This window comes from Capricornis sumatraensis, chromosome X, assembly GCF_032405125.1.
Source record: "Capricornis sumatraensis isolate serow.1 chromosome X, serow.2, whole genome shotgun sequence".
NCBI classification, from domain to species: domain Eukaryota; kingdom Metazoa; phylum Chordata; class Mammalia; order Artiodactyla; family Bovidae; genus Capricornis; species Capricornis sumatraensis.
In genome coordinates, this window is record NC_091092.1 from 85,267,740 (window position 1) to 85,294,828 (window position 27,089).

The 27,089-nt window shown below is 43.9% G+C and overlaps 1 protein-coding gene and 1 pseudogene across 1 annotated transcript; both read left to right on the plus strand.

Annotated features, from left to right (window-relative positions):
- LOC138071786 (protein fem-1 homolog A-like) overlaps window positions 1-19,313 on the plus strand; it is a 45,838-nt pseudogene extending 26,525 nt beyond the window's left edge.
- Window positions 19,314-24,023: 4,710 nt separating this feature from the next.
- On the plus strand, window positions 24,024-25,034 carry LOC138070779 (casein kinase I). The gene has a single exon (XM_068961999.1). It carries the CDS (start codon window positions 24,024-24,026, stop codon window positions 25,032-25,034), a length of 1,011 nt encoding a protein of 336 aa, XP_068818100.1.
- The last annotated feature ends 2,055 nt before the right edge of the window (window positions 25,035-27,089 follow it).

A 27,089-nucleotide genomic window follows, 5' to 3' on the forward strand; every position in this document is an offset into this window, starting at 1 on the left:
ACATTTTCTTAATTTTTTTCGATATTTCTAGGTTAAATGATTCATCTGCGAATTTTTCAAATAAATTGTTACAAATCCCCAAAATTTTTTCAGTAGATTTTTTGAAAAAAATATATGCATTATTGGACCCATACAACTCAAAACCATGTCGTTCAGGGGTCAAGGGTACGTTGAATTGACTTAACAGGGCGACTTTAGATTCCTTTTCACTTATCCATACCTAAACCCCATCAGCTGAATCTGGGTGCTCTCTCATCCCTTGAGATCAGATAGAATGGTCTAGGTGCATGTATCCAACAGATCCTTAAAAGTCCAAGTCTCTCCCTTCTCCAAAGTTCTCCAGAATACTCAGAGAGGGGTGTATGGCCTTTGGTCACTCTTGGGAACAGGGAGCCCCCGTTCCACCCCAATAATTGCTTCAAAATGGCCAATTTCAGAATACAAGGGAAGGGAGAGACAACATGTAGAGTAAAAGTGCAGTTCCATGCCAGAAGGCAAGTCTTGGGTCTTGCTTGGGTCTCAGCTGCTTGGGCCTCAACCGAAGGATCTCATGTTTTCAGTATGCCCAGAGCTCTGTATTGGGCAGCAAGGTCTTTGTGACAGATGCGTCTTTCAGATTTGAGGATGCCTTGATTCTGCAGCCGTGGCCACATTGCTTTCTAGTTGTGCCCATTGGCTAGCTCAGGTATCACTAGTGCAGCTGTTCCTGTTGTTCAGTCAGTAAGTCGTATCCGACTCTTTGTGACCCCATGGACTGCAGCATGCCAGGCTCCTCTGTCCTTCGCTATCTCCCAGAGTTTGCTCAGATTCATGTTCATTAAGTCGGTGGTGCTATCTATTCATCTCATGCTCTGCTGCCCCCTTCTCCTTTTTTCTTCAGTCTTTCCCAGCATCAGGGTCTTTTCCAATGGGTCAGCTCTTCGCATCAGGTTGCCGAAGTATTGGAGCTTCAGCTTCAGCATCAGTCCTTCCAATGAGTATTTAGGGTTGATTTGTTTAAACATTGACTAGTTAGATTTCCTTGCAGTCCAAGGGACTCTCAATATGGTGTGTGATCCCTGAAAGGAAGACTAGAGCAGTAGCAACTTTTAAAGATGTTCACCTCAATTCAGGGCAGGTGCTACCCATTTTCTTTATAGTAGGGGAAGAAAAAGGTTTTCTTGACTTCTTAGGGTCCCTGGCTGAATCGGAAATTTAAACTGACAGAGACAGATTAAGAGAAGAAAAGCAAACACATTTGTTTGTAAGTTTTACAAGTTGTGGGAGCCTTTATAAGGGAATGAAGACACGAAGGAACAGTTAGACCTGAGGAGTTCTATGCTGGGTGAGATGAAGACTGGATGGTTGTGGAGGAATATGATAAGTCAGAGAGTATGACGTAAATTTAGTAACTGGGAGAGACTTAGCACAAACTGTTTCTTAGTGTCCCTTTGTTTTCTGAGATAAGGATGTTCTTTTAGTCTGGGTGTAGCCAGGGAACCACTCATCTGAGGGCTCAATGACCTGCTTCAGGGGAGAAAGGCAAGGGGGAAGGTCGGAGTGACCTCGCTGCTTCAGCTGTTTTCTCAAAGTCTTTCAGCTTAGAGTATTCTATTCACCAAGGTGCCATGTTTGGGGGTAGCACATCCTGAAGGCCATCTATACCTCTAGATCTTAAGTTTTTCTCACTTTTAAGATAAAGGCTAGGGAAATTTTTCAGGGCAGTGGGGCTGACCTCAAGAATTTATCTAGAATTTTTGGGGTCAGTTTCTCTCTTGGCAGTAGGTCGTCTTCATCAGCATGATAGATCCAGTATGGGGCAGTAGAGCCCTGATGCCAGTCCTTGCCTCATCAGTGGTTTCCTATAGAAGTTTGTCTTGGTGAAATCTCCCCAAGAAGCTGAACTATAGCAGGCAGGCTCTACTGCAGAAACATCTGAGTCCTTTGGCTGTGGTTTCTCAGTGGATCTGTGGTAGGCATGGTGGACTGTAGATGAACTGAGCCATAAGACATTTCAGCTTCTGTTGCAACAATCTTCACATCCCCTCCTGCTCCTCGCTCAACCAACCAGCCAAAGCTGTCACCATGTGCCTGGCTTCTGCCCATACTGCTCATGAGTTTCTGTCCTTTTTCCCTGAGTATAGATGCTCACCGCTGAAGCTATTGTCTGAAGAAGTGTTGCGAGCCACATCTGCCCTCCCCCAAATCTTAGTACAGACTTTCCACACTTTACTTGTGCTTTGCTTTATTGTGCTATACAGATATCATGAGTTTTTTCTTTTTTTCAATTCTTTTCCATTATAGTTTATTACAAGATATTGAATATAGTTCCCTGTGCTATATAGTAGGTGCTTGTTGTTTATCTATTTTATATATGGTAAACTTTTATTTTTTTCAACTTTTAAATATTTATTTATTTTTACTTGTTTGATGATTGCTTTACAATATTAGTTTGATTTCTGTCATACATCAACATATATTAACCATAGGTATACATATGCTCCCTCCCTTTTAAATCTCCCTCCCGCCTCCCACCTATTCCCACCCCTTTAGGTTATTACAGAGCCCCAGTCTGAGTTCCCTGAGTCATACAGCAAATTCCCATTGGCTGTCTATCTGCATGTGTTACTGTATGTGTTTGTATGTGTACTGTATTTGCATGTGTTACCCTCATGTCCATGCTACTCTCTCCATTTATCTCACCCTTTCCCTCTTCTCTCCCACCCAATTTTTATTTTTAAATTTTAAAATTTATTTATTTTAGTTGGAGGCTAATTACTTTACAATATTATAGTGGTTTTTGCCATACATTGACATGAATCAGTCATGGGTGTACACGTATTCCCCGTCCTGAACCCCCCTCCCACCTCCCTCTCCATCCCATCCTTCTGGGTCATCCCAGTGCACCAGCCCTGAGCATCTGTCTCATGCATCGAACCTGGACTGGCAATCTGTTTCACATATGATAATATACATGTTTCAATGCTAATCCTCTCAGATCATCCCACCCTCGCCTTCTCCCACAGAGTCCAAAAGACTGTTCTATACATCTGTGTCTCTTTTTCTGTCTCGCATATAGGGTTATCGTTACCATCTTTCTAAATTCCATAATATGCGTTAGTATACTGTATTGGTGTTTTTCTTTCTGGCTTACTTCACTCTGTATAATAGGCTCCAGTTTCATCCACCTCATTAGAACTGATTCAAACGTATCCTTTTTAATGGCTGAGTAATATTCCACTGTGTATATGTACCACAGCTTTCTTATCCATTCATCTGTTGATGGACATCTAGGTTGCTTCCATGTCCTGGCTACTATAAACAGTGCTGTGATGAACACTGGGGTACACGTATCTTTTATATATGGTAATGTACATCTGTTAATTCCATATCCCCAATTAACACCGCCTACTTTGGTAACCATTAAGTTTGCTTTCTGTGTCTACGAGTCTGCTTCTGTACTGTGGGTTTGTTTTTTTAAAAAACCAAATTGACAGTTTGTGGGCAACTGGGCATTCAGCATGTCTGTTGGCACCATTTTTCCAATAGCATTTGCTCACTGCTTGTCTCTGTGACTCATTACAGTAATTTTTGCAATATTTCAAACTTTTCATTATTATTATACTTGTTATGATGATCTATGATCAGTGATCTTTGACGTTACTACTAATCCATGACTCTAGATTGGCAAACTTAGATGATAAATGTATGTTTTCAAACTGCCTTGCTTCCTGTCCCTCTCCCTCTCCTCAGGCCTCTCTTTCCCTGAGACATAATAATATTGAAAATTAGGCCAGTTGATAAACTTACAATTTGCCTCTAAGTGTTAAAGTGAAAAGAAGAGTCTCTCACTTCGAATCAAAATCTAGAGATGATTACACTTAGTGAAGAAGGTGCATCGGAATTTGAGGCAGGCTGAAAGCTAGGCCTCTTACACCAGTTACTGAAGTTGTGAATGCAAAGGGAAAGTTCTTGTAGGAAATTAAAAGTGATGCTCCAGTGCACACATAAATGATAAGAAAGAGAAACAGCCTTACTGCTGATACAGAGAAGATTTTCATGCTTTGGAGAGAAGATCAAACCAGCCACAACATGCCCTTAAGCCGAAGCTTAATTCAGAGCAAGGCTGTAACTCTTCTGTTTTGTGAAGCCTGAGAGAGTTGAATGAAGCTGCAAAGGAAGAGTCTGAATCTAGCAGAGGTTGGATCGTGAGGGTTAATGAAAGCTGTCTCCAAAACATAAAAGTGCAAGTTGAATTAGCAAGTGCTAATGTAGAAGCTGCAGACACGTATCCAGAAGATCTAGTTAAAATAACTAATAAAAGTGGCTACACCAAACAACAAATTTCCACTGTAGTGAAACAGCTTTATATCAGAAGAAGATGTCATCTAGGACTTTCATAGTTAGAGAAAATTCAATACCTGACTTGAAAGTTTCTAAGGACAAGCTGGCTCTCTTTTAGGGGCTAATGCAGCTGGTAACTTTAAGAAAGAAGCCCACGCTCATTGAGCATTCTGAAAATCCTAGGGCTCTTAAGAAATAGGTTAAATCTATTCTACCTGTCCTTTGTAAATGGGCTTCCCTGGTGGCTCAGACAGTAAAGAATCTGACTATGATGACAGTGAAGAAGACCTGGTTTCGATGCCTGAGTAGGGAAGATCTCCTGGAGAAGGGAATGGCAACCTACTCCAGTCTTCTTGCCTGGGAGAATCCCGTGGACAGAGGAGCCCGGTGGGCTACAGTCCGTGGGGTCACAGAGTTGGACATGACTGACAGACTAACATTTTCACTTTCACTCTACCTATCCTCTGTCAGTGGAACAACAAAGCCTGGATGACAGCACATCTATTTACTGCATGGTTTACTGAATATTTTAAGCCTGTTCTTGAGACATATTGCTCAGAAAGATAAAAAGATTGCTTTCAAACTATTACTGCTCACTGGCAATGGACCAGTCACCCAAAATCTCTAACGGAGATGTACAATGAGATAAATGTTGTTCTCATGCTTGCTAACACCTTATTCATTCTACAACTCATGGATCAAGGAGTAATTTCAGCTTAAGTCTTATTATTTAAGAAATACATCTCATAATGCTTTAGCTGCCATAGGTAGTGATTCCTCAGATAGATCTGGACAAAGGCAATTGAAAACATTCTGAAAAGGTTTCACCATTCTAGATGCCATTAAGAACATTCATGACTCATGGGAGGATGTCAAAATATTGACATTAACAGGAGTTTGGAAGAAGTGGGTTCAACTCTCATGGATGATATTGAGGGTTTTAGAACTTCACTGAAGGAAGTAACTGCAGATGTCAGAAATAGCAAGAGAATTAGAATTTGAAGTAGAGCCTGAAGATGTGACTTAAGTGCTGCAATCTCATTGTAAGCTTGAATAGATGAGCAGCTGCTTCTTATGTGTGAGCAAAAAAAAAATTGTTTTTTGAAATAGACTCTACTACAGGTGAAGATGCTATGAAGATTTCTGTATATGACATAAACTTAGCTGATAAAACAGGGTTTGAGAGGACTGACTCACATTTTGATAAAAGTTCTACTGTGGGTAAAATGCTATATCAAACAATGTCAGATGCTGCAGAGAAGTTGTTCATGAAAGGAAGAGATAGTGAGGCAAATTTCATTTCTGTCTTATTTTAAGAAATGGCACAGTCACCCCAACCCTCAGCAACCACCATCTTAGTACCCATCAAAACCAGTGGCCATCAAAATCAAGGCAAGACTCACCATTACCAAGATGATTACGACTCACCAAAGACTCAGATGATGGTTAGCATCTTTTAGGCCTAAGTGCTGTTCTGTGCTCAGTCGTGTTTGACTCTTTGCAACACCATGAACTGTAGCCCTCAAGGCTCCTCTGTACCTGGAATTTTCCAGGCAAGAATACTGGAATGGGTTGCTATTTCCTACTCCAGGGGATCTTCCTGACCCAGGGATCGACCCACCATCTCTTGCATCTCCTCTTCTGACAGGCAGATTCTTTACCACTGTGCCACCTGAGAAGCCCTTTAGGAATAATTTCTTAATTAATTAACTTACACTGCTTTTTAAGATACAATGCTGATGAACACTTAAAGACTACAATATGATATAAAGGTAACTTTTATATGCACAGGGAAACCGAAAATTTGTGTCTCACTTTTTTGTGATACTCACTTTATTGTGGTGGTCTGGAACACCCACCTCTGAGGTATGCCTGTACATAAGAGGCATAATGAGGCAAATTTCACAAGGCCTGCACAATAAGAGGCTTGAGAGTGTGTACAATAAGTTGCACTTGAGACTGACCACAGTTTGGTGAGGAAGTCCCCCATCTAGAAGAATTAAGACCAACCTTACGTAACACTATTGAGGCAGCTGTCTTTAAACCAACTTCAGGGTACTTTGCATGCAATAACTTCTTCAGTTCCTCCCCACTGACTGGCAGTAAAGCGGAGGACCATTTATTGACCATACAATTTGATCAACATTTCCACTACTGATTCCGGAGACTTCTCTCTAATCTCCTGAATTTGCCTCTGTCCGTTTTCTATCATTCCTGTAACAAACTGCCATAACCTCAGTGGCTTAAAACAACAGAAATTTTAATATTGTAGTTCTGAAGTCTTAAATGACTCCCACTGGGCTAAAGTCAAGATGTTGGCAGATATGGGTTCATTTTTTTAAAATTTCATTACTTTTGTCTGTGCTGGGTCTTCGTTGGTGGTTGGTGCGTGGGCTTTTCTCTAGTACCAGCGAGCAAGGGTGACCCTTTGTTGCTGTATGTGGACTTATTGTGGAGGCGTCTCTTGTTGCAGAGCACAGGCTCTAGGTGTCTGGGCTTCTGTAGTTGCAGCACATGGGCTCAGTATTTGCGGTTCCCAGGCTCTAGAGCATGGGCTCAGTAGCTGTGGTACATGGACTTAGTTGATCCGTGGCATGTGGGATATTCCCAGATCAGGGCTCAAACCTTGTCTCCTGCATTGGCAAGCAGATTCTTCACCACTGAGCCACCAGGGAAATCCAGATGTGTTCTTTTCTGAAGGCTCAAGGGAAGAATCAACTGCTTTGCTCTTTCTAGCTTTTAGAGGTCGCACATATTCCTTGATATGGTTCACTTCATCCTTAATACCAGCAACAGCGGGTTGGATATTCTCATGCTACATTACTCTAGCCTTCTTGTCTACCTCACTCCTACACTTTTAAGGACTCTTTACCTTGGCCCCACCCAGAAAGGCCAAAATAGTATCCTTGTTTTAAGGTCAGTTGATTAACAACCTTAATTCCATCTGCAGCCTTAATTTCCCCTTGCCATGTAGTACAACATATCCACGTGTTGCAGAGACTAGGATGTGGACATCTCTGGGGCAGGGACGTCCACAAGTCCCTTATATTTCCTTTTCCAGAAAGCCACATATCTGTGCACAGCACATCCTAATCACCAAAACTTCCAAGAACTGTGAAAGGTCCAAGATTCTATCCCACATGCAACCTAACAAGTGAGCTGGCCACGGTGTTATGGCTGCTGATAGAAGACATGAGACTCCTGGGACAGAGTCCAATGACTTGAATACTCATAGCATTAGTGGTAACCAGAGTATGAACATTTTCACCAGTTCCCCAAGCTTCAGTTCCCACAGGGTAATGCAGAAGGCCAGATGATACCTGCATGTGCATTAGGTTCCATCATAGGGGAAGCACCCGTAGTGAATGGGCATCGATTGAGTCTTTCAGAAAGGGTAGTAAGCCTCCCTGAATCTTGCCTTGAGGAAGAAATGTCTTGGGCACAATTTCTAGTATAACCTGCCCTTTGTTCTAGAGAGGGTGACTCTATCTTCTAAGGCTGTTCACTATATAAATATCTTTGAAAATATAGTTTGGAAAAAAGGCAATCTTGGGTCTGCTTGAAAGATATACAGAAATTGAGATATGTGAAGAATTCTCTGGCAATAATCTCTGAAGTTCCTTTTAATCTGGAACTGATGTAATGCGCTCTACCCCGGTTACATTTTTGTTGAAGCAACTGGGCCATTTGCCCTGAACTCTGTTCCACCTTTTGGAATTTCCTAATTGTATTCTTGTGGTATTACTTCATAGTTCCCATGTCCCTATGTTAACGTGAACTGATAATTTTAGAGGTTTGATCAATACAGATTCAATTTTTAGGCAAACATACTTCAGAAGTGGTATTGAATGCTTGTTAATTCATCCCTCCAGATGGCACGTATGCCTGGCTATCTCTCTCGGTGTATTGAATTGTTGTCAACCCAATCCACAGATTTTAAATCTATGGATTTGAATTCTATTTCCTTAAATCCATTTCCTTCTCCAGGGGATCTTCCCACCCAGGGATCTAAGCAGGGTGTCCTGCATTGCGGGCAGATTCTTTGTCATCTGAACCATCAGGGAAGCCCCACATATTTTGGATATTAACCACTTATCAGACATACAATTTGCAAATAATTTTTCCCATTCAGTATACTGCCTTGTCATTCTGTGGAAGGTTTCATTTGCTATGCATAAACTTTTTAGTTTGGTATATTCCCACTTGATTATTTTTGTTTTTGTTGCCTTTGATTTTGGTGTCAAATCCAAGAATTTATCTCCACACGTTATGTCAAGGAGCTTACCACCTATGATTTTATCAGAACTTGTATGGTTGCAGGTCTTATGATCAAGTCTTTAATCCATTTTGAGTTAACTCTGATGTGTGGTGTAAGAGAGTGTTCCAGCTTCATTCTATTGCATGTGGCTGTCCAGTTTTCCCGAACCATTAATTGAAGAGATTGCCCTTCCATTTTCATTTTCCTGGCTCCTTTGGTAAAAATCAATTGACCATCAATGTGTGGGTTTATCTGTTCCATTGATCTGTATATCTGTTTTCATACCACAATCAAGTTTGTCAGCACACTCATCACCTCACAGAGTTACTTTGTGTGTGTGTGTGTGTGTGTGTGTGTGTGTGTGTGTGTGTGGTGTGTGAATACTTAAGTTAATTTTTGTATATGGTGTGCATTGTGGATCACAGTTTGTTTTCTCTTCCAAAATGCTTATCTACTTGTTCTAGCACAGTTTTTTTTAAAAAGGCTTTCCTTTCCCCCATTGAAGTACTTTTTTCATAAATTGGTTGTCCATATGTGTGCAAATCTGTTTCTGGACCTCTATTCTGTTTCATTAATATATGTGTCTGTACTTACATCAGTAACACACTGTCTTAATTATTGTAGATTTAAGGTACGTCTTAACATTACATAATAGAAATCCTCCATGATAATCCCTGCTTTGTGTATTCTAGTTCCTTTGTATAGGAATATAAATTTCTAACATCTCCATTTCAGTTTTCACCAAAAAGATGACAAATAATTAGTTGAACAAGTAGAAGACAAATGAGTAAAGTGATATAAAATTTCAACAACACTCAATCAAGTTGACATATATTAGAGAACACTGTACCCATTCCTGGCTGAATATGCATTCTTCTCGTGGGACACATGAAACATTCTTCTAGATAGACCATGTGTTGAAATCGGACAGAGTACGTTTTCCAACTCTTCATGGGCTTCATAGTCAACAAAAGTGTCCGAAATGCAGTATTTCGGTGCAATTTCAAAGCAACAGAATGATCTCTGTTTGTTTCAAAGGCCAAGCATTCAATCACAGTAATCCAAGTCTAGTCAACAACCAGTAATGCTTAAGAAGCTGAAGTTGAACAGTTCTATGAAGACCCACAAGACCTTCTAGAACTAACACCCAAGAAAGATGTCCTTTTCATTATAGGGAACTGGAATGCAAAAGCAGGAAGTCAAGAGATACCTGGAGTGACAGGCAAATTTGGCCTTGGAGTACGGAATGAAGCAGGACAGAGGCTAATAGAGTTTTGCCAAGAGAACACACTCATCATAGCAAACACCCTCTTCCAACAACACAAGAGACGACTTCATATGGATATCACCAGACGGTCAATACAGAAATTAGATTGATTATATTCTTTGCAGTCAAAGATGGAGAAGCTCTATATGGTCAGCAAAATCAAGACTGGGAGCTGACTGTGGCTCAGATAAAAACTCCTGATTGCCAAATTCAGACTTAAATTGAAGAAAGTAGGGAAAACCACTAGACCATTCGGTTATGACCTACATAAAATTCCTTATGATTATACAGTGGAAGTGACAAATAGATTCAAAGGATTAGATCTGATAGAATGCCTGAAACACTATGGATGGAGGTTCATGACATTGTACAGGAGGCAGTGATCAAGACCATTGCCAAGAAAAAGAAATGTAAAAAGGGCAAAACAGTTGTCTGAGGAGGCCTTACAAATAACTGAGAAAAGAAGAGACCCTAAAGGCAAAGGAGAATAGGAAAGATACACTCATTTGAATCCCCAGTTCCAAAGAATAGCAAGGAGAGATAAGAAAGCCTTGCTCAGTGATCAATGCAAAGAAATAGAGGAAAGCAATAGAATGGGAAAGATTCGAGATCTTTTCAAGAAAATCAGAGATACCAGGGGAACATTTCATGCAAAGCTGAGCACAATAAAGGACAGAAATGTTAGGGACCTAACAAAAGCAAAAGCTATTAAGAAGAAGTGGCAAGAATACACAGAAGAACTATATGAAAAAGATCTTAGTGACCCAGATAACCACAATGGTGTAATCAGTCACCTAGAGTCAGACATCCTGGAAAGTGAAGTCAAGTGGGCCTTAGGAAGCATCATTACGAACAAAGCTAGTGGAGGTGATGTAATTCCAGTTGAGCTATTTCAAATCCTAAAAGATGATGCTGTAAAAGTGCTTTACTCAATATGCCAGCACATTTGAAACCCTCAGCAGTTGCCACAGGACTTTAAAAGGTCAGTTGTCATTCTGTTCCCAAATAAAGGCAATGCCAAAGAATGTTCAAACTGCCACAAAATTGTACTCACGGTACACACTAGCAAAGTAATGCTCAAAATTCTCCAAGCCAGGCTTCAACTGTACGTGAACAGTGAACTTCCAGATGTTCAAGCTGGCTTTAGAAAAGGCAGAGGAACCAGAGATCAACTTGTCAACATCCGTTGGATCATTGAGAAAGCAAGAGCATTCCAGAAAAACATCTACTTCTGCTTTATTGACAACAGCAAAGCCTTTGACTGTGTGGATCACAACAAACTGTGGGAAATTCTTCAAGAGATGGGGATACCAGACCACCTAACCTACCTCCTGAGATATCTGTATGCAGGTCAAGCAGCAACAGTTAGAACTGGACATGGAACCACAGACTGGTTCCAAATTGTGAAAGGAGTACAACAAGGCTGTATATTATCACCCTGGTTATTTAACTTATATGCAGAGTACATCATGAGAAATGCTGGACTGGAGGAAGCACAAGCTGGAAACAGCATTGCCAGGAGAAATATCAATAACCTCAGATAGGCAGGTGACACCAGCCTTATGGCAGAAAGTGAAGACTTAAAGAGCCTCTTGATAAAAGTGAAAGAGGAGAGTGAAAAATCTGGCTTAAAACTCAACATTCAGAAAGCCAAGACCATGGCATCCAGTCCCATTACTTCCAGTCCCATGGCAAATAGATGGGGAAACAGTGGAAACAGTGAAAGGCTTTATTTTATTCTCCAAAATCACTGCAGATGTTGCCTGCAGCCATGAAATTAAAAGATGCTTGCTCCTTGGAAGAAAAGCCAACCTAGACAGCATATTGAAAAGCAGAGACATGACTTTGCCTACAAAGGTCCGTCTAGTCAAAGCTATGGTTTTTCCAGTAGTCATGTATGGATTTGAAAGCTGGACTAAAAAGAAAGCTGGACTAAAAAGAAAGCTGAGTGCCTAAGAATTGATGATTTTGAACTGTGGTGTTGGAGAAGACTCTTGAGAGTCCCTTGGACTGCAAGGAGATCCAACCAGTCCATCCTAAAGGAAATGATTCCTGAATACTCATTGGAAGGACTGATGCTGAAGCTGAAACTCCAATACTTTCACTACCTGATGCAAAGAACTGACTCACTGGAAAAGACCCTGTTGCTAGAAAGATTGAAGGCAGGAAGAGAAGGGGCTGACTGAGGATGAGATGGTTAGGTGGCATCACCGACTTGATGGACATGATTTTGAGCAAATTTCAGGAGTTGGTAATGGACAGGGAAGCCTGGTGTGCTGCAGTCCATGGAGTCACAAAAAGAGTCGGACATGACTGAGTGACTGAACTGAATTGAACATTTTCCAACAACTATGGAATTAAGTTAAAATTGACCCAGAAAAAAAGGCATCAAGAGAAAATGCCTGTATTTTTGAAGACTAAATGAAACCAGCAGCAGTGGGAGCTATGTAAATTGAGAAAAAAGTGTTGATGTTGGGCTTTCCTGGTGGTCCAACGGTTAAGAGCCCACTTTCGAGACAAAGGCCTCCTGTTCAAGTGACCCTGTGCACTAAAACTACTGAGGCTGCACTTTAGAACCCAGGAATCAACCTCAGAGCCCGTGCACACCAGCCACTGAAGCCTGTGTGCTCAGAGCTTGTGCTCTGCAACAAGAGAGGCCACTGCAATGAGACGCATTCACATTGCACCTGGATGGTAGCCCCCGCTTGCCACAACTAGAGAAAGCCCATGCACAGGAACAAAGACCCCACCACAGCCAATGATAAATAAACAAAATTTTATATAGTGTACATGCCTCCTTCAAAACAGAATAAAACACAAATTCCCCATTAACATGAGCAACAAAATAAACTTCAAATCCTGGACAAAAATATTTTTTTTCCCCTTTCAGTCACATTATTTGTTTATTTATTATTAGAGTATAGTTGCTTTGCACTGCTGTGTTAGTTTCTGCTCTACAGCAAACTGAATCAGGTATACACACTACTATGTATAAAGTAGATAACTAATGAAATTTATTATTTTTTAAATGAAAGACTACTATGTACAATGGATGGCAGAAATTTATGACTAGATTTTTTATTCTATACATTATGTGTTCAGTTTAATTCAGTTCAGTCGCTCAGTCACGTCTGACTCTTTGCAATCCCATGAACTACAGCACGCCAGGCCTTCCTGACCATCACCAACTCCCAGACTTCACCCAAACCCATGTCCACTGAGTTGGTGATGCCATCCAACCATCTCATCCTCTGTCGCCCCCTTCTCCTCCTGCCCTCAATCTTTCCCAGCATCAGGGTCTTTTCAAATGAGTCAGCTCTTTGTATCAGGCGGCCAAAGTATTGGAGTTTCAGCTTCAACATCAGTCCTACCAATGAACAGCCAGGACTGATCTCCTTTAGGATGGACTGGTTGGATCTCCTTGCAGCCCAAGGGACTCTCAAGAGTCTTCTCCAACAACACAGTTCAAAAGCATAAATTTTTCAGTGCTCAGCTTTCTTTATAGTCCAACTCTCACATCCTTACATGACTACTGGAAAAACCTTAGCCTTGACTAGATGGACCTTTGTGGACAAAGTAATGTCTCTGCTTTTTAATATGCTGTCTAAGTTGGTCATAACTTTCCTTCTAAGGAGTAAGCATCTTTTAATTTCATGGCTGCAATCACCATCTGTAGTGATTTTGGAGCCCAGAAAAATAAAGTCTGACACTGTTTCCACTGTTTCCCCATCTATTTGCCAAGAAGTGATGGGACCAGATGCCATGATCTTTGTTTTCTGAAGGTTGAGCTTTAAGCCAACTTTTTCACTCTCCTCTTTCACTTTCATCAAGAGGCCCTTTAGTTCTTCTTCACTTTCTGCCATAAGGGTGGTGTCATCTGCATATCTGAGGTTATTGATATTTCTCCCGGCAATCTCGATTCCAGCTTGTGCTTCCTCCAGCCCAGCATTTCTCATGATGTACTCTGCATATAAGTTAAATAGGTAGGGTGACAATATAAAAATCATAGCCCGTGAGGTATTATGGTAAAACTTACTAAAAACAATTTCTTATCTTTCCCTTGTCCCCCTGTGCTGACTTGGTCACCCCAAATGGGGCTGTGTTTACAGGTGTCAGTGTCCTTTGAGGACATGACTGTGAACTTCAGCAGAGAGGATTTGCATCAACTGAACCCTGCTCAGAGGTTCCTGTACCAGGACATGATGTTGAAAACTACAGCCACCTCCTCTCACTGGGTATGTGCAGCTACCCTGTGAATTTTGAGGACCCTGTTATGAGTAAAATTGTATCCATCCAGAAAATATGTTGATGTCCTAACCCCCACTATTTCTGAATGTGACCTAATTAGAAATAGGGTCTGAGAGGGTAACAGGTAGGAAGCATAGAAGTCCCAGAGCGGCAGGAGAAATAAACTGCAAGTGGCAGACATTCACTTCCCTTCTCCAATTTTAATTCTGTGTTGACGACACCTGGTTCAGAATTGAACCAATGTCTTTCCTATGGAAAAGTTTTTCTTAAGCTATGTTAATGAAACCATGAATTTGCTTTGGAACCTACCTTTCTTCAAAATGGTTCTGCCTAAGAATAATTTTTTTTTTCTTTACTCAACCCTTGGACTGATAATGGCTCAAGAAACCAGTATTCATGTCAATTGTTTTATGGCCGGGGGATGACACAACTTGGGCCATCCTATCTCAAAAATGCATATTGTGGGAGAGGGCCCTGGTGAAACTCCCTCAGCCTTGAGGTGTCTCTCCTATCTGATTAATAAGCTTGCTAACAGACATAAAACACTTTGCTAAAAAACTAGCAAGAGGGCATTCTTTCTGTCCCTTTCTGATGTCCATGTCAGAAGCTTTCTCTATCTCTCTTATACTTTAGCAAAATTCTGTTACACAAAAAATTTCAGTGGGCAAGCCTTATCTCTGGCCCTGGATCGAATTCCTCTCCTTTGGAGAACACAAATCCTGACGTAGCACAGGGACTGCAGCAGTAACCTATCAGGTCTTTCAAGAAGTAATCAAGCTAGAATGAGGTCGTTACATGAGCCCTAATCCAATATGTCTGGCATTTTTACAAAAAAGGAAAGTGTAGACACAGAAACACACAAACACACAGGAGAGATCGCGGGGAGGAACACAAGTGAGCTTCCCTGGGGGCTCCCCACCCAAACCCTGCCCCTAATTCACCCACCTCTGCCTCTGAGCCCACCCACATGCTGCCCTTGATCTTGCCCACCCTGCTCCTGCTCCTGTCCACATCATGCCTTTGAAGCTTCAGCTTCATCATCAGTCCTTCCAATGAATATTCAGGGATGATTTCCTTTAGAATTCACTGGTTTGATCTCCTTGCAGTCCAAGGGACTCTCAAGAGCCCTCTCCAGCACCAATATTTACCAGAAAAGGCAAGCATAATTAGCCTGAGGGCAACTTATTGAAGCTGGTGGTTCACCAGGTTCTACGTCCAAGATTCCCTCAGTCAGTTGACTTTGAGCCTTTTTCCTATTATTCCCTAGCCGAGGGTTTCGTCCTAGGCTTTCCTGATTCCCTTGTTCCTGCAGGGTCTGCATTCTCAGGAATCTCTTTCTCCAGTCTCTCTTCCAGTGTCTTGGCGTAATGTAATAATGACATACAGTTTTCCCATCTACCTTGGCTCCCTTCACATGTTGTCCAGAGTAGGGCTTCTTCCCTCAGAAAATAGTTGTAACCAAGTGGCTAACACAGTGATATTTAACTGCTTCTTTTCTCCTTCTTCTTTCTCTACATTGTCCCCAAATTGAGCAGCTCCTGCTAGGTTTTATGTAGTATTCGGTCCTGCTGCTGCTGCTGCTGCTGCTGCTGCTGCTAAGTCGCTTCAGTCATGTCCGACTCTGTGTGACCCCACAGATGGCAGCCCATGAGGCTCCCCCGTCCCTGGGATTCTCCAGGAAAGAACACTGGAATGGGTTGCCATTTCCTTCTCCAAGGTTGACACAAAGTAAATAAGACCAGTGGGTGATTTGACCTACCCCTGGATCCATGATGGTAAATTTTGGGAAGCCTCAACAAACTGCCAATGGAAATCAACTGGGAAATCACTAGTCTTCTGGATACACTGCTGTGATTTCTCCCAGCTCACTTTTCTTAGAAGGACTTCAGCTATGGCCATTTGCAGGCCCTCTCAGTGGGTCCCTCAAGCATTTAGTTCTTCCATTATGTGGGAGGTGGCACAGAGTCAGAGTCTTTTTTTTTTTCTTTTTTTAAAGTAATTAACTTTTTTAATTGGAAGATAACTACTTTACAATATTGTAGTGGATTTTGCTTACATAGACACATTATTTTGGCCACATTGCCCCTGATGTGGTAGGTCACATTCCAGTCCTGACATGCCTGCTCCATCAAACAACCAAAGCTGCTGCTTGCAGAATTCTGTGCAACTACCATTGCACATATGAAGGGCTGTAAACTGAAAACACATGCCAGGTACTTGCACAAGCTTCTGTGGTCTTCCCTGGGCTCAGGAAAAGGAGCCCTCAGTGAACAATGTAGGGGAGTTGAACAGCATGTAGAGTTGCACTGTTTCAACCCTGGGTAGCTACGTGATGGCATCTGCTTTATTGGCAAAGTGGTTAGGGAAGGCTAGCCGTCTTCAGGAAAAATGTAGAATTAGATGACTCCTGGGTTTCCTTTCCCAGTTATTCCTTAATAATATTGCTTTATCATCTCTGCTTTCCCAGCTGTATAGTTTGGGGATAAGAAAATATTCTTGGAGGTAAAAATCTAGGCTAAGCATGGAATGGAATCAGAGCTAGGGCATGACAAACACACACCTCACACAGGGAGATAATTCATTACTGTCTCCTTGTCCTTCTTTGCAGGGAAATCTACTGATTAACCACCCATCTTGAAGATCATAGCTTCGCCCTTACTAGGAGTCAGATTGAGGCGTGAAGATGAAGAGCTGCCATGGAAAGGGAGCAAAAGGAGGGGAGACAGCAGAGAAAGGAGGAGGAGGGTTTGGAGAAAGAGAAAGAGACTTTAATTCTCGCATTTCCTCTTCCATTTTGCTCCATCTTCCCAAATGATTTTTTACCTTCTTCTTAGGATGATATGCATCCTGTACACATTAGTAATTCCTTTGCTGGGAATGAAGGTGCAATTTTAGTCACTCAGTCATGTCCAACTCTTTGCAACAATATGGACAGTTGCCAGCCAGTCTCCTCTGTCCGTGGGATTCTCCAGGCAAGAATACTGGAGTGGGTTGCCATTCCCTTCTCCAGGGGATCTCCTGACCCAGGGATCAAACCCGGGCCTCCTGCGTTGCAAGAAGATTCTTTACTGTCTGAGCTACCAAGAAGAGGTTCTTCTAAGAACCACCATATATGTTAATTCATCCAAATTAATGGAAGCATCCTCAGGCCAATGTAAGACTGCATTTTCCTTTCAGATGGATTCCCTTCCAAATGTCATATTGAGCTGTATTGGTCATTTAAGAGAAAAGATTTGCAAGTAAGATCTGGCTTCCCATCTTTCCCACCATTAAAGCTGATGATGACTCTGATGGACTTTTAGGTCCTGTATTATGCATGCTTACTCAAAAAGAAAATCTAGAATTTGGAGAGTGAGAGCCATCAAGGTAGTATTTGAAAAGAGCAAAGTGGTAAAAGGGGATGGGGGTGGGGGGCTGAGGGTGGGAAAGCCGCTTGTCATCAATTCCCATTACAGCCACCTAGATGTGGTCAAGTACCCCGTGGCGGTACCAGCTTGGAGGCTGGTGGCTCAGTATCCTTCAGTGACGAGACCATCAAGGGTGCACAGCTGCTGTGGGCCGCCTCAGCCGCTGACCACCTGGACCTGGTGCAGAGCCTGCTGTGCTGCAAGGACTTGGAGAGCAGCACCAAATGCACCCTCTCGAAGCCCTTGCATGCTGCCTGCTTTGATGGGCAACTGGATGTGGAGCAATACTCGGAGGGTGAGCACCAGGCTACCTGGGGAAGGCCAACCAGGGCAGGCACACACATGCCTCCTGATCTACCCTTACACAAGCCATCGCCAGATCGCCATCTACCGGTTAGATCAGGGTTCCCACCTGAACCTGAGCAATGTCAAGGGCAACAAGGCCCTGCGTGACCTCACCGAGGCCGGCAGCTTGGGTGTCCAGCAGGTGCTGTTCAGGTGCCAGACCCACAGGGAACGGGATGGCTGTCATGACCCCACTGCTGGCAGCCCACGTGACAGACCACAGGAGCATGATGGGGGACCTCACCCAAGAGCAGCCTGCTGGAGAAGAGACGCAGCCAAGGCAGGCCTGAGAAGGTCCCTCCACCAGCCAGGCATGTGTGCAGCCCCAGGGCTCATGCTGCTGAAGCTCCTCCTCAGGGGAACCCCTGAGCACCAGCTGAGAAGCCGTCTGACAGCCTTGGAGTTGCTGGGAGCCGCCTACATGGCTAAGAAATGGAATCTGCTCAGGGTCCTGAAACTCTTGGTAGGGGCCATGGAACTGCGTCACCAGGGGACACGTATCTGCCAAAACCTGAGTCCCAGCTGGCCCTCGGTCTGACTATTCCAGGGAGGTGAACACCACCAAGGAATTGGAGGTGCTCAAAATGCAGCGTGATGAGATGCGCAAGCAGGCACTGCTGACCTGAGAGTGGTCCTGGGTCCCTCCCACCCGGACATTTCCTACTCTGTGCGTTACCAGGATGCTGTGTAGGCCGACTGGAACAGCTTTTAGCTCTGCATCCCCTCATGGAAATACATCCTAGACATGCAGCAGAATAACCTGGAGCCTCTGATTGCCAGCAGCTTCCTATCCTCTGATGAACTCTTCTCCTAAGTGCTCCAGAAACCCTTGGCCAAGGGGCAGCCTGGGCGTGCCAACTGGCTTTGCAGATCTCATGTGGGTGCTGTGCAAAGGGGACTGGGAAGTGGAGCAAGCCCAAGGAGCCCAGGGACTCAGCCCAGTTCACCAAGGCCCTGGACATCATCCTCCCCCTGCTCTATCTGCTGGAGAAAGTGGAGTGCCATCCTGATCAGGAGGACATGAAACCCCAGAGGGTGAGGGTTTGCACCCCTCTCAGCAAGAATGGCTCCACTCCTGCACGTGGCAGTGGATTTGGACCACGAACGTGGGCCACTTCTCGGGGGCAGATTCCCTTACCCGAAGCGGTCAAGGTGATCTCGACTCCCGAGTCGATCCAGACAGCTGGGACTTTGACAACAGCACCCCAGTGCACATCGCGAAGCAGAACAACTGCCTGGAGATCGTGAATGCCCTGACAGAGGCAGGGACCCACATGGACGCCACCAGTGCCTTCAAGAATACGGCCTGCGAGGTGCTTCATGAGAAACTGCTGGCCAAGATCACCATTCAGCCCTTCAACTACGTGACCCCACAGTGCCTTGCGGCCTTCACCCTGGACACAACAAGATCCCCTACAAGGGCTTCATTCCCTAAGAGCTGGAGCCTTTCCTCCGGCGGTACTGAAAGTGGTCAGAGAGGAGAACCCAGGACGGGCGGGGCCCGCACCTGTCCCTGCCCTCTCTGAGGACCTCTTTTGGTGGCTGGAAACTGGGGAAGAGCTCACGGGGCCTCCAAGGTCCCCTCCCCTCATCATGGAGAGGGGCAAGAATCAATGAGTTGTCAGTAGTAGAAACTTCCAGACCACGTGCTCAGAGAACTGGCTTTCTCTAGGAGTCCGCACGCCCATACTCCACAAGGAGAAGATGCTCAAACTCCCACACATCCCGTTTGCTCCAGTTTCAGAGAATCTTGCCTTCTGACCCCCAGCAGAGGGAAAGCATCACCTCCCTCTCCTACTAGAAACACAAGAAGGAGCTGAGAGTTGGGTACAGCCTCTACCTCTTATGTATCAGACAGGATATATACACCCATCCAGGGCAGTGTTAGGACTGGGGGCTCTGAGGGGTCAAAGTGGGAGAATTCACCCTTCCAGCACATTCACACCTGCTCCTTCTGCCCTGCTGTGGGTCAGACTCTCTGCCCCTGGGCCACCAGCCCCTTTCATAGCCTTTGTGGTTTGGTGTTACGTTTATTTACCCGGCAAAGTGGAGTTGGTGCTTACCAGGTGGCTCAGTGGTAAAGAATCCACCTGCAATGCAAGAGACACAGGAGATGGGGATTTGTTCCCTGTGTCAGGAAGATCCCATGGAGAAGGGTATGGCAACTCACTCCAGCATTCTTGCCTAGTGAATCCCAGGGACAGAGGGTCCTGGTGGGCTACAGTCCATGGGGTCCAAAGAGTTAGATGTGACTGCACACACTCAGGCACAAGCAGCTTACGTTTGTGGTGCAGGAGGTTTTGCTGCCATACACTTTTTTTTTTTTCATTTTTTAAAAAATTAATATATTTTAATCGGAGGCTGATTACTTTACAATATTGTGGTGGTTTTGGCCATACATCAACATGAATCAGCCACTGGAGTACATGCGGCCCCCATCCTGAACCTCTCTCCCACCTTCTTCCCCATCCTATCCCTCTGGGTTGTCCGAGAGAACTAGCTTTGCGTGCCCTGCTTCATGCATCGAACTTTCATTGGTCATCTATTTCACATATGGGAATATACATGTTTCAGTGCTATTCTCTCAAATCGTCCCACTCTCGCCTTCTCCCTTATAGTCCAGAAGTCCGTCCTTTACATCTGTGTCTCTTTTGCTGTCTTGCATATAGGGTCGTCATTACCTTCTTTCTAAATTCCATATATATGTTAATATACTGTATTGGTGTTTCTCTTTCTGACTTACTTCACTCTATATAATAGGCTCCAGTTTCATCCACCTCATTAGAACTGACTCAAATGCATTCCTTTTAATAACTGAGTAATATAGCATATAACTGTGTATATATACCACAACTTCCTTATCCATTCATCTGCAGATGGACATCTAGGTTGCTTCCATGCCCTAGCTATTGTATACAGTGCTGCAGTGTACAGTGGGGTACATGTGCCTCTTTCAGTTCTGGTTTCTTTGGTGTGTATGCCCAGCAGTGGGATTTCTGGGTCATATGGCATTTGTACATTCAATTTTTAAAAGACTCTCCACATTGTTCTCCAAAGTGGCTGTACTAGTTTGCATTCCCACCAATTAAAAATAGGGCCTGAGACGGTAACAGGGAGGAAGGCCAGAAGTCCCAGAGCGGCAGGAGACAATAAACTGTAAGTGGCAGATGCTTTTTTTCTCCTTCTCTATATGTGTTGATGACACCTAGCTCTACCATGAGCTAACCAATATGTTTTTCTTATGGAAAAGTTTTTCTTAAGCTATGTTAATGAAACCATGTATTTGCTTTGCAACCTGCCTTTCTTCAAAATGGTTCTGCCTAAGAATAACTTTTTTTTTCTTTTCTCAACCCTCGGGCTGATAGTGGCTCAAGAAACCAGTATTCATGCCAATAGTTTTAAGGCCGGGGGATGACACACCTTGGGCCATCCTATCTCAAAAATGCATATTGTGGGAGAGGGCCTTGGTGAAACCCCCTCAGCCTTGAGGTGACACTCTTATCTGATTAATAAGCTTGTTAACAGACATAAAACACCTTGCCAGAAAGTAGCAAGGGGGCATTCTTTCTGCCCCTTTCTGATGTCCGTGTCAGCAGCTTTCTCTCTCTCTCTTACACTTTAATAAAATTCTGTTACCCAAAAGGTTCCAGTGGGCAAGCCTCGTGTCTTGCCCTGGATCGAATTCCTGTCTCTCCTCCAGAGACCACGAATCCCAGCGTAGCACACGGCTCACAGCAGTAACCTGTCAGGTCTTCCCAGAAGTAATCAATCTACAATGAGGTCGTTAGGTGGGCCCTACTCCAATATGCCTGGCATTCTTACCAAAAGGGGAAGTGTAGACACAGAGACACACAAACACACAAGAGAGACCGTGTGGAGGCACACAAGGAGTAGATGACCGTGTGGTTGGAGGGATGCTTCTGTAGGACAAGAGGTGCCTGAGGCCACCAGAAACCAGGAGAGGGACATGGAACACACCCCTCCCTAGCACCTTCAACAAGAGCATGACCTGGCTGACGCCTTGATTTTAGACTTCTGGCCCTCAGAACTGCAAGGCAAGAAATTCTTATTGTTCTGAGTCACACGGTTTGTGATACTTTGTTACAACAGTCCTAGGAAACTACAGCTTTCTGTATTTGGGGGTGGAGCGCTATTACAAGAAACGCCTAAAAAGAGATGAAGTGGCTTTGGAATTGGGCAGCGGGTAGAGGCTGGAGAAATTTGTAGGTGCTTGATAGAAGAAGTCTAGATTGCCTCAAAGAAACTGGTGGGAGAAACAGGAATAACTGTGTTTTTGCTGAGGTCTCAGATAGGCTTTCCAGGTGACGCTAGTGGTAAAGATTCCTCCTGCCGATGCTGGAGACTCGGGTTCCATCCCCAGGTGAAGAAGATCCCCCAGAGAAGGAAAGGGCAACCCACTCCAGTTTTCTTGCCTGGAGAATCTCACGGGCAGAGGAGCCTGGCGGGCTCCAGTTCATGGGGTTACAAAGAGTCGGACAGGACCGAAGCGAATTAGCACACAGCACTGGCCAAAGAGCCTAGCATGTCTGGTACCTACCTGTTTAAGAAATAAATTCTAGGTATTTCCGAAAAGAACTAGAAGATTTAGAAAAGCGAATTTAATCTTAATTTCTGAATAATGAGTTACTGATTGAATTTAACACATGATGAGTAAGAGAAATTCACAGCTTTAGATATTCTCACCCTGCACAATGTTAGGTATAACTAGGTATTTGATAAGCATAGCATATCACGGCGAAAATCATGAAAGACAACTGACTTCCTCGTTCTCTTCCATCCAACCCCCGGTGCTGACCATGTCACCTTGAATGGGACTGTATTGTAACAGGGGTCATTCGAGGACGTCCGTGTGGAGCTCAGCAGGGAGGAGTAGCAGCCCGTGGACCCTGTACAGAGGTGCCTGGACCAGGATGTGACACTGGAGACCTACAGCCACCTGTGCGCAGTGGGTAAGTAAGCACAGCTGCCCCGTGCACCTGCCAGGGGCCTCAGAGAGGCTGCTTCCATTCTCAGCTGCTGAATGCTCTGGGGCATCTGAAGTGTGTAATGGTGTCATCTTTGATGTGCCCGAGATACTTCAGTCCTTTTACCCTTCTGTGATTATTACTCTATTCCCAGGGAAATGGGATTACTTTCCTGAAGAGCAAATAGAAGTGTGGTTGAAAGGCCCTGAAACCCAATTAACTGGACCCAATCTGTATCGGGTCCTGTTCACAGGGAACCAAGTTCCCAAACCAGAGGTCATCTTCAAGCTGGAGCAAGGAGAGGGCCCATGGACATTGGAGGAGGAAACCCCACGTCACAGCTGCTCAGACGTGTGACCTGAGTAGATGCGGGACGTGGAGTAGATCTGTTTTTCTAGGACAGGCTGATGCCTTTGAAAGGCTCTGATGGCCACCTCATGCGAAGAGGTGACTCACTGGAAAAGACTTTGATGCTGGGAGGAATTGGGGGCAGGAGGAGAAGGGGACGACCGAGGATGAGATGGCTGGATGGCATCACTGACTCGATGGACGTGAATCTGAGGAACTCCGGGCTTTGGTGATGGACAGGGAGGCCTGGCGTGCTGCGATTCATGGGGTCGCAAAGAGTCGGGCACGACTGAGCGAGTGAACTGAACTGAAGATAATCTGTCTGGAAGATGCCAACGGTGCCCGTGATTCCTTTCCCAGAGTTCTCTGCGCCATGAAGCGCCTTCCTGGAACGCGGGGCATTCTGCGTTGGCTGCAGCCGTTGGAACAAGATGGCAGCGTCGACGGAGTGACCAGGGGCTCCTCCTGGCGGAAGCCGGTGGCAGTGGCGGCAGCGGTATCGCCGCCATAACTTCACGGCTCCCCTGAACCAGCCCCCGAAGTCGCTGCAAAGGCGAGGCTGCGGCCGCCAGAGGCCAGAGGCTCAGCCTGCTAAAGGTAAGAACCCCCTCAACAGTCTGTGGCCTGATGAAAAGAAACCTGACAGTAGCGGTGGTCAGATTCCCCTTGGCCGATTCTGGGCCCTGTAACGCTGAGAAACAGCCAGCGTTTTCTGTCTCCTGCCTGCCTTCCCAGCCTTGCTCCCTGGACGAGTCTTAGGGGCGTCCATCGGCCCCTTAGAGGCGTCCATCATCCCCTTAGAGGTGTCAGAGCTTAACCTACCCCCATCTTTGTCTCTCAGGATGGCGAGCAGCAGTGGACCCGAGGCCGATTTCCTTGTCGGAGGGAGATATAAACTGGTACGGGAGATCGGGTGTGGCTCTTTTGGGCACGTTTATTTGGCGATAGACCTCACCAACCACGAGGAAGTGGCAGTAAAATTAGAATCACAGAATGCGAGGCAGCCCCGGTTGTTATACGAGAAGGAACTCTATAATATCCTTCAAGGTGGGGTTGGCATCCCCCAGATACGGTGGTATGGTCAGGAAACGGACTATAATGTGCTAGTCATGGATCTTCTGGGACCCAGCCTTGAAGATCTCTTCAATTTCTGTTCAAGGAAGTTTACAATGAAAACTGTACTTATGTTAGCTGATCAGATGATCAGTAGAATCGAGTATGTGCATACGCAGAATCTTATACACAGAGACATTAAACCAGATAACTTCCTGATGGGTACTGGGCAGCAGTGGAAGAAGTTATTCCTTATTGATTTTGGTTTGGCCAAGAGGTACAGAGACAAGAAGACAGGGCAACACATACCCTACAGATCCGGTAAAAGTCTCACTGGCACGCCTTCCTTTGCTAGCGTCAGTGCCCATTATGGTATTGAACTGAGTCGCCGAGATGACATGGAATCATTAGGATATGTTTTGATGTATTTTAATAGAGCCAACCTGCCATGGCAAGGACTAAAGGGTGCAACAATGAAGCAAAAATGTGAAAAGATTAGCGAAATGAAGATGACCACACCTGTTGATGTTTTATGTAAGGGATTTCCTGTAGAATTTGCCATGTACTTAAAGTATTGTCGCGGGCTGTCCTTTGAGGAAGCCCCAGATTACACGTACCTGAAGCAGCTATTCCGCGTTCTTTTCAGGACCCTGAATTACCAACATGACTATGCATTTGATTGGATAGTGTTAAAGCAGAATGCAGAACAGCAGGCTGCCTCTTCAAGTGGGCAGGGTCAGCAGGCCCAAACCCCCAGAGGCAAAAGTGACAAAACCAAAAATGAAATGAAAGGTTCCTAAGCTTGAATCAAGGAACAGAAGACACAGAGCAGGAGACTGGAGCAGCAAGTTCATTTCCCTGTCAACTGGCTCTGGTCAGCAGAGATACTGTCTCCTGAGTTGAAGGCTCTGTAATTAATGAAACATGGTATCCCATTTTCTATTTCACTTTTTCAAGTGGAAAAGTTCACTAAATGCTTAAACTACACAAACTGGTGTGAAAATTGTGCCTATGCCCATTTTAATTAAAATCTTTTATTTTGAACTATACTGCTTTGAGAGATCTCATTTCAGAAGAATAGCCTGTGCAGTTGCTATGGTTGTTAATGCATTCTGAGGGTTTATCCATCCGTGGGGTTTGCAAGTTGTTCACTTAAAACATTCTTAATATGGTTGACTTCTTGTTTGCAAGCCAGCTGATATGGTAGTAATCAAGATTCCAAGTTTGAGCATATGAACGACTCTGCTTGCTTACTTGAGCTAGAAATAACAGCCTCTGAAGTGAAGACTTAAGAAAAACTTAGTGACTACTAGATTATCCTTAGGACTTGGCATTAACTCTATAATGTCCTTGGTATTTTAAAAAAGCTTGTTTATCACAGAATTTTAGTTAACATCTTAAACTGAACATGTATATATGTTGCTTAGATAAATGTAGTTACGGTAAACATCTACATGACCTGGGATTTGTTTTTATTTTGAAATGGGAGCTTTTTGTTTTACAGATTCATTTAAAACTGTAAACTGTTTCTTTAAAAACAAAAACAAGCTCTAAACTTTTCGAGTTGCTTAGACAGGTTTAATAGAAGCCCCTTTGATGCTTAAATGCCATCTCCTAGTATGACCCTTGCCAATATCCACTGTCTTCTTTGCTTGGCTTTTTTTTTGGCAGGAGAGCTATCTGCCCTTCCCCCATCCCTGTAGTCTAGATCAAGGTGCTACCGTCTCAAGCACCTTGCTTTCTTAGTCATTTTTTTCCTTCCCTAATATTTTGTGCTTCTTCTGTCCTGCCTGTCCCTCCCCCTCCATAGATTTTGTCCTTATGCAATGGAAATCCATATATCTGCTTCCTTTCATAACCACCAATTCCTGCTCTTGCTCCTGCCAATCCCTTTCCATTTCCTTTCCAGCTTCTCAATGTCATCTAGAACCAGTCTCATTTAATTTCACATATGTCAACAGTGACATCAGATTCTGTACTCTTGCTCATCACCCTGTGTCTCATCCTCAGTTGCTAACTTCCTGGTGTTTGTGCTTCAATTTCTCTTATAGTCAGCTACTTTGAATGTTAATTGTATTTGTTATCTATGTGAGATTCCATTCTGTGAAGTGCTTGTTCTTATTGTTCTATCAATTTATAAGTGTAGCTATTTTGGTTTTCCTTGTTGATGAGTACCTTTTTTTTTTTTTACAAACTTTTTTCCTTCCATTCCCTCTAAATGAAGAGCCCTGTCTACTGTCCTCTGCTCTTCCCTTCCTTAAGGGAATCTTCCATCCATTCTGAACACGTTTTATTTTCTTATTCTACTGACTCATATAGTGATACCTTCAGTCTTTGCATTATGACTGTACCCTAGTACCAGAATTTACCTATGAAGAGTGACATTTCTCACAGTTGTGCAGTTCCTTCATTCTCAATATATTATTAACTGAAATCATCACTGCCCAAATCAGATATTGTTCTCCCATATTCTTCACTCTGCAATTTCTTTTTTCTCTTTTTGAAATTATTTAAATACCCCCCGCTTTTTAAGTTTCATCTATGTCACCACAAAGCAAGTCCATGTTTATCCTGGATTATTCTGTTCCTAATGGGATTAACTGATTCCATTTTTTAACAAGTTCATTTTAGGTACTACTGACAGATTTCATTACCTAAACCATGACATTTATCTTGTACTAGCCTTATGAAATAAAATTGCAGTTACTCTCTATTATGTAGTACATGATAATGAAACTTTCCTCTTAATGACAACAAGCCCCTTATTTCCAACTGAAACTTATCTTCCAGCGCTCATGTTTAACTCCAGTTTTCTTAATGCTTCCTGCATAGGAAATTTCTGTGTCTAGGCTATT